Consider the following 8,628-nt stretch of genomic DNA (forward strand, 5'->3'; position numbering starts at 1 on the left):
GCTGACCCATTACCCATGTTGTGTGCTGTAATGGGTGCTAGCAAAATTTGAATGACTCGGCAACAGACCAATGGGTGAAGAGAGGTGGCTGAAGGCTCCTTCAAGTCAGCAAATTATACATATAATTGTATTAATATCAAAAGGGCTTGTCTAATGCCAAACCTTTAAAAGACCAATCGACAAGATTGTCTTGAGGAAGATAAATTATTTATAGAATTACACCATCGACAGACTCACAAGAACTGTCAAGTCACCAGCTGACTATTATAAAATCCTTGTGGGATGAATATCCTAGCGTTCTAAGTGTTGGGGTGTCAAGGGACATTGATAAAGAACAAGGGAATTGAAGCCTGAAAGGACGTGGCTACAGTATAAAAGTAAGCTATTTTAGGTGGTACTTATTTCATTACATACAGATAGCGGTCAGGGAAAAAGCAGGTACAGCCTGAGCCACATTAATACAGCGATTATATAAAAAAAAAAAAAAAAAAAAAAAAATACCACTACAATAGCCACCGAAGAATAAAAGGGGCAATGGTGACAAACATAAAATAAATTGGCAACATATTTTGATAATATGGCTGAAGTAACAATTTCCCTGTAATGATTTTATTTATTATCGTATAATTACCTATGTTTGTTTTTATCATGGAGAGTGCTACATCTGCCACTTTTCTGCCTCTCTCTTCTGGCTTAGAGTATCAAGGTTCATATGACCGCTTCTCCTTATTGCCCCATGGAGACCGGTAGTATATCTGAGAAGGAGGAGTTCAGGTAGATCCTTTGCTCGTGGTCACTCAAGGATGTTGTGAACCATTTCAGTATTGATGCTGCTGTAACATTAAGGCCCCTTTGTTGATTGACTCTGACAAATGCAATGGAGAAGACTAGGCAAGTTAGAAAGCTCAGGGCATCGGTGCCCGCTTGGGCTCTAACCCAGACTAGTTAGGGAGGTTGCCTTGAACTGAACTGGGTGGATGCTATTTTGGCAGAGTTTGCGTTTGCTAATGGTTTGCTTTTGGAAGGATTGCTGTTTCAGTGTCTGTTGCAAAAGAGCTGTTAGTAATGCTTTTCACAGAAATGCTGATTGCTTGTGTCATTGTTTAGCCAGGGAGGAGAAGGTGGTATCAGCTCGAACTTGCAATCCCTTAGGCTTGAGAAGGAAGGCTTAGTCTTGCGTAGGGAAAATAGACAACAACTGAAAGGAAGTTGTCCCTATGTGGTTTCAAAATTGGTGTAAGGGATGCTTAAAAGAATGCGTAGATGCCAATATCTTGGGACTAAGCAGGTTATTTTCCATGAAGAAACTCAGCAGGCTTGAACTTAGATTATGAGATGGCGCTATTAGGTATTCTGTACAGATGGGTCTAAGGAAATTGTGAATTATTTGGAAAAGTTCTGGTGACTTGTTTAAGGCATTTTGGAATTTGTCTTCGACTGGGTCTATATTTGTGCTTTTAATGTGGCCTTTCTGATGGATTAGTTGATGGCGGGTCCAGAATAGGATGTATGCAGTAGCTATTTGAGGTTGGTAAAGCTGTGGTAAATCCATTTGGAACTGGCGACTCCGTTGGAGATGGTGCCTAGTAGAGCTACTTTGCACTTTATATGCTGCTTTCAACAGTATCTAACTGAACATGTTGAAGGCGTGGTTCCAGAGCAGAAGTGTTTGTTGTAGAGGTATATATTTTAATTCTTCGTAGACCCAGATAATGTCTGGTGCTCATAATCTTGTTTGGAGGTGTCATGCTGGATCATTGAGAGGAGAATAAGGGAGCAGTCTCAACACATCATGGTGGTGAAGTCCAAGAAGGCGACAATATCTATGAAGCAGACGGAGATGAGACCGCGACCATTGCTGTGGCAGGGACTGGAAGAGACAGCAGGTTCAGATTACTGAAGAGAGGGGAGAGGAGTTAGCCTAACGGCTAGGGTGGTCAACCTCGAATCTGGGAAACTGGGTTCGAGTCTCGGCAATGACGTTGAACATCCTGTGATTCTGGGCAAATCACTTAATCTCCCCATGCCTAACAAAAAAATGAATGTATCCTCATGTAACGCAACTGGTGCAATGTAAAGCGCTCTGATACCCGATTTGGGTCAAGTTTGCGCTATATAAAACTCTGTAACAAAAATACAAATAAATAAGAATACAGGGCCCGATTCACCAAGGGACTTACGACTCATAAAGTTACGGGTGCGGACGTTCCACACTCATGGTGGAATCTCAGCACTAAGCACTGCAGTGCAGTGATTCTACCCCGAGTGCGGACAATCTGCACTCGTAACTTTACGAGTCATAACTCCCTCCAGGGGTCCATATAGAAGATAAAGGTACACATGTATCAACAATTGGAATAGCAATTACCTACGTGTGATTTTCAGCATATCACAATTAGGTAATCGCTATTCCAAATGTATGAAACTCTTGTAATTTAGCGATTCGTAGGGGTTGCAAGTTGACCAACCTCATTAATATTCTTGAGGTAGGTTGCAATTAGTGACTCCCTAGGAATTGCTAAAATCACGGAGATGGTGACCTGCTAGGGTCAGCAGACCACCATATCCGTGATTACCTTTCAAAACAGCACTTTTTAAAATTTATTTTTTATAAATGCAGCCCGTTTTCTTAAAGGAAAACCGGTTGCGGTTAAAAAAGAAACATGACATTTTTCTTTTCATTTTTTAACAGGAGGCAGGGCCGTGGGACTACTATCTGCTCGTAAAGTACGTTTTCGCCATCATTCCATAAGGTGAAGGGGCTCCTTGGGTACCCCTTCCCCTTATGGAATAGGTTACCACCAACTTAAAGTTGGTGGTAAATTGCGAATGTTTTGCGACCGCATTCACAGTCACAAAACATTCATACATACCACTGCGATTCAGTATTTGGAAGGGGCGCCTTAAACACACCCCTTCCAAATAGCACATAGCTAACCCATTTTGCGATTTGGTAACAGGTTACCGAATCGCAAAATAGGGTTTGATACATACGAAAAGCCTTTTTTGTGTTCGCACATGGGCCAATTTGCAGGATCGGCCCGGTTTGTGAACACAAAAAAGGCTTGATACATGTGGCCCAATGTCACCCACTACTAAGGTTCACTCCGTGTTTGGTCCATGTGATTAGTAGGTTGATATCGGGTATGAAAAATGCTCAGTGGGTCCCATAGGTTTCAGATGATAGATATAAATAATATCAAGCATTTATTAGGTCATTTCACACCTCGTTCTCAGTTTTTTTATTTCTAAGTGTTTAAGTGATGCTAATAACTGAGTTACCAGGTTACTATGACATGCCACAAAGTGCAGCATCAGAGCAGCCCTCTGGGACATATGGCACTCCACTGAACTCCACAGAAATAATATAATATTATAGACCAATTGTTTTTCTTTGTCTTTTGCTCTGTAGGATGGATTCATTGGGTTTGGCGGTAACGTCATAAGGCAACAGGTCAAAGAGAATGCAAAATGGTACATCACAGATTTCGAGGAACTTCTCAGAGAACTGGAAAACAAAAATTGTAAAATGAAACAGAATAATATATTTTACTGATCGCTTCTATGGATTGTTATATAGATAATAAAGAAATATTTTGTATTGTTTATGTAAAATGTGTGGTGCAGTTTGTTTTCATTACAGCACCGCAAGAATTATCAGAAAGCCGAAGACGAAATTCGACAAAATGGAGATCTGGATTCTACGGCAAGAACTATATAAATACCACTGCAGTTTCCATATTATTAACTGGTGCAGTATTAGCAGTTTACTAAATACTCACACAACACGAGCTGGCAAAGGCAAGAGGCCTGGCGTTTTCGAAAATGAAAGAGCATTTCATCTATTGTTGATTTCGTATCTGTGGTTGTATAGTGGCATGTAGGTGAATGCCAGAATAAATCAAAGGGAAGGGTGGATGCATTGCTAAGTAAGAACATGGATGAATGAAGGGGTGAGTGACAGATACAAAAAAAAAAAAACACAAACACTCCGGACAGTACGGTGTCTGCAGTCGCAGGGAACCAATAGAGTACAGCAAGGTATGTACCTACACCCGAGACATCTTAATGCCACTGATCTAGAGATGTGCCAGACACTAGAAGCCAGTGCATTACCACCTCGGGGCGTGCCATTAACAGGCAACGGGTCACACGTTTGTGTTTTTTCTTCCTTATATGAGGTCTCCCGTTCAGATCAATGAATTAGATAATATTCCCCCAGGAACAATCTCACCCCCCTCTTCCCTATACCTAGTAACTTCCTTCCCGACGTCTTGGGCATGAGCCAAGTCGTGTCGGGTGTAGTCTATGCAGCAGAGAAGATCTCTCTGGGAGAAAAAACAGTGTAACTTTAAATGTAGTATTTCCAGGTCGTATTTTAAAATGTAAACATGTTTTACCCCCTCTGGCATAGCTTCAAGACAACCATCTTATTTCACTGGTACTAGTCCACAGTGAGCGACTGTGTGCATTGATGTGTGAATTGGGTGTATCAATAAATAGAATAAATTAAGGATCGGGTGCATGAGAGCAAAGGTGGGTGAATTGGGAGTGAGTGAGTGGACAGTTGGTAGGATAATAATTTCAGAAATTAATAAATGACCAAGGGAGTGTATGATGAATGGCTGGATGGGTGATGAAAGAATGCTGTATGAGACTGCATGGCTGAATGAGTGTTTGAATGATTCCTCATCAATGATAAGGTTACACTCCTGTGACTGGACTCATCCTTTGGACTAGACTGTCTTTCCGCCATCTGATGACATACAGAAGTAGCCACCTAGGCACGCTTTCAATATGTATACATATAGAAACATGTCCACATACATCTTACAACCACTGGTAGAAAGAGGCATGACAACATATGAAGTAGATATAGATGAAGAAGGGTACAACGATTGTTTCAACGTTCTTTTCTCCAGCATGGCAGGCGATTTATCAGGCGGTCCCTCACTTGTACAACATAATGCCAATGGTGTGTGTCCCATTCTGTGGTCAAGATCTGCTGGACCGCAACAGGTTACTCCTTTTCTTTTTTTTAATACAAACTCTTCATTGTGCACCAAGAACAAACTCCATAGACTCAGACCGCCTCCAGACTATTGCATTTTGAAGTTGCATGCTAGTTGAAAGACCCACGAGACGAACATGTACAGGAACGGGTACTTTGCTAAGGAACAAGTTACAAGAAAGGGCACCCCAGCACAAGCTAGGATGTACCTAGCTCAGCCCCCATCTGTTGACAGTAACTCCAACTGACAGGGATAGAACATTGGCACTAATAACATCACACATTCCTCATGCCTGATAACATTACATACCACACATCTTTCACTTTATAAAGAACTGCAGCATAACAAAGTATAAGAACGTCAGAGCACAAGAAACAGGACAGTTTAATGGCAAACTAGAAGTACACAACTTACTTGACTTATAATACACAAATAACTTGGAGACAATGAAAGTGAAATAGAACCATATGAATCACACACCGTACAAGAAATAATCTCAGAACTAAACATCTTCATGCACAACTTCACACGGGGTAAATGGTAGCACATGCAAGCTCACGCTCAACTTCTCTCGTAGGGTACTCAATTGCACACCCACACACAGAACAATCAAACAAAAATAATCTCGCCACCAATAATCTGAACTGGCACCGAATCCAGTGGAGTATGTATGTGCTACACAAAGCAAATGGGCCTTTAACCCAGCAGTGTGCGCCCGCCTTGCAAACGCACATGGGAACAAACCCCTGTGGAATGGGCACCCTATATGTAAAGAGCACATCGGAAGTGGAGTGTGCATCTTCCATGCATACAGCACATTGGAACAAAACCCAGGGGAGAGCTTTCACTCAATGCAACAGCTCATGGGGGGGAAAAAACAGTGGAGTGCGCCCCCTCCATGCCAACAGCACACAACCACCACCCCAAGTAGAGAGAGCACCCATTGGGCAAACGGCACACATGCATTTAACCCAGTGTCAAAACATACTCCAAACAGGACAGGATTCTACAGTAAGATAATCTATTACAGGCACTAAGTAAACCACCATACTGAAGCATCTCTTCCTGTAAGCATTGTAGCAGTCTAGCAAGCACTCTTTAAGAACGCTGCCATATGTCCGAGACCAATGCTCAGCAATATCAACAATGAACTCACCCGTAGCAGGGTGACCGTGAAGCAGCCACGCAAGGTCAGCAGGGGGAATATCCAGCCTGGCTTCTGTGCCTCCAGGCAGCCTGCACGATCCAATGCAGTACAAAGTCAGCCTTTGCTCAAACCTCTAGGACGTTGAGGGACAGCCGGCAGCACCCTACTATTGTTCAGTCCAAAGCAAAAAAAGTGACTTAAGAACAGCACAGAGGCCAGTTGTACTATAGAGCACCTCAGCTGCCCATCTGGCAACATGTATGATGTTGAACTTATTCTGAGTGTGTGAGCCACCCTGGTCTCTCTAGCCTCACCGCTTGTGCCACTCCTGTGCACTATGAACTAAGCACCACAGCTGGAGACAGACTGCTTTCCCTCTAGGTCTGTACCCCTTTCTGATGCCACCAAGCAGAACGACTGACTCTCCAGACACACACCTGGTTTTGAACATGGGCAGGAAGGAGACGACTCCCTACTAGCTATTGAGCCGAATTCCTCCGGTATGTTAGAATTCGATCTAAGCAAATCCTTAGCATCTATTGTCAGCTCCCTTACGTCCAGAGCCCCTATGCCCGACAGGATTCCTAACGATTTGTATATGGCAAACTCAGAAGTCTGGGGACCCTATATTAACCATCCATCAAATGCAATTCTGTCGGGAATGGAGATTACTTCTTCATTGAAATTGCAGAGATCATTCCTATTTATAAGAAAGGGCCATTCGTTTGCTATACTCCCTTAAGAAGATCTTCTGCAAAAAAGTGCCAGTCCATCTCCAAGACTGAATTGTTGTGAATGAGGTCCTCTCTGACTTTCAGGAAGGCTTCGTTGATTTATGTGCCGCCTTCGATATGGTCTCTAGAAGAAAGTTGTGGAGGGTTCTGGAAGGAATGGTAATTCTTGCAAATCTATTAGACATTTTGGTGCAATTATATTTTGAAATGATGCCCAAGTCAGGCGGGGAGGTAATGGCCTGCTTACTGAGCTCTTTTAGGATCAAACGTGGAGTAAGGCAAAGTTGTGTCCTTGCCTCCACCCTTTTCTTATTGTACATCAATGGGGTGGTTGACTACCTAAATGGGGATGGGTGCAAATGCCCCCAAAGTGGCGGGTCGGAGAGTGCCAGCTTGTCTCTTTGATGATGACACTCTATTACTACCAAGTCTCCTCTGGGATTACAACAGCTGTTGAATAATTTTAATGAATTATGTGATGAGAGGGGACAAGAGCTGAATAGTTCCAAGATCAAATTTATGCTGTTCCACTCCGAGGAGTATGATGTATGTGGGGCAAAACTTGATCGATCAGTCGTCATTCTTTGAATACTTAGGCATAAGATTTATGCCAAATCTAATTTGGGTTTCTCAAATTTAAAAACCCCATACATTAACATACCACACAGCAAATATAGCCAAGATGCACAGACAGACAATCTCCAAGAGGGTGTCACCAGCTCTGGAGATGTATAATTTAAAGGCCCTACTGACTGCTTTCAATAGTCTAGAAATCTGGGGTTATGCGAATGTTAAGATCTTGTCTACAACTGAAAATAAGTTTGTTAGACCCCTTTCCAGACTCCCAGCCATCACGCCAATGATCCCAGTGTGTTTGGATTTGGCTCAGGGAGATAGTTAAATGAAGTGTAGACTTCTGACCACCTTGTTTCGCCTCGGGACATCACCAGCCTTTGAATCTTACTGGGGAGGTCTTAGACTAGAGACTTAGGGCCTGATTTAGATCTCGGCATACGGGTTACTCTGTCCCAATGGTGACAGATATCCTGTCCACCGAAATATAAATCCTATTATATCCTATGAGATTTATGTTTCGGCGGATGGGATATCCAGAGTAACCTGTCCGCGCAGAGAAAATCAGGCGCTTTGTTTCTGGCATGTGCAAGGAAGATCCAGTGGCTGATGTGTATGAAAATATTGCTGGTGAAACTGAGTCTGGATAGATTTTGGTCTTCCTCAACAGAGATGTGTGCCATATCTAAAGCAAGTCTAAAAGGAATGTATTGGGAATATTTAGCTATCCAAATGGTGACCCAGTGCAGAGGAACTCTTACATTGGAATTCATAGATGTAAAACCTTGTCTGTACTGTAAGTCCACAATTGACAAAATTACTCCCCCTCTTGCACGTGAATTGTACATCCAGTTTAGTTACAAGACTCTCCCAACTAAGCAGTTTTGTAGTAAGTGGTCATCGGATTCCTTTGGAGGGTAACTTCGCCCTGTTTGTGATGAGATGCCCGAATCTGTTACACACGTACTATTCTTTTGTCTGGTGTATCGTACCCAAAGAGGAAAATTTATGTTTTTATTGTGCAGACACTTGGGTACCGAAGGGCACATGAAGGCCGGTAGGATCCTCAATGTTGACAACTCTAGAGTGGTGGTTTTCTCCATGGACAAATTTCTGTATGGAGATGTTCCAAGTGTATACAAATCAGCGAGCAGTTGTCGCT

The 8,628-nt window shown here is 42.6% G+C and overlaps 1 protein-coding gene across 6 annotated transcripts in view; it reads left to right on the top strand.

Annotated features, from left to right (window-relative positions):
* PSPH (phosphoserine phosphatase) overlaps window positions 1-3,606 on the top strand; it is a 334,849-nt gene extending 331,243 nt beyond the window's left edge. For all 6 annotated transcript variants that reach the window (XM_085649828.1, XM_085649829.1, XM_085649830.1 and 3 more), the window contains one exon: window positions 3,413-3,606. In XM_085649828.1, the coding sequence (XP_085505954.1) occupies window positions 3,413-3,556 (144 nt within the window). In that variant the 3' untranslated portion in view covers window positions 3,557-3,606. The remainder of the gene's footprint in view (window positions 1-3,412) is intronic.
* Window positions 3,607-8,628: the final 5,022 nt, after the last annotated feature.

The sequence above is a fragment of the Triturus cristatus genome, chromosome 3_2 (assembly GCF_964204655.1).
Source record: "Triturus cristatus chromosome 3_2, aTriCri1.1, whole genome shotgun sequence".
Classification (NCBI taxonomy): domain Eukaryota; kingdom Metazoa; phylum Chordata; class Amphibia; order Caudata; family Salamandridae; genus Triturus; species Triturus cristatus.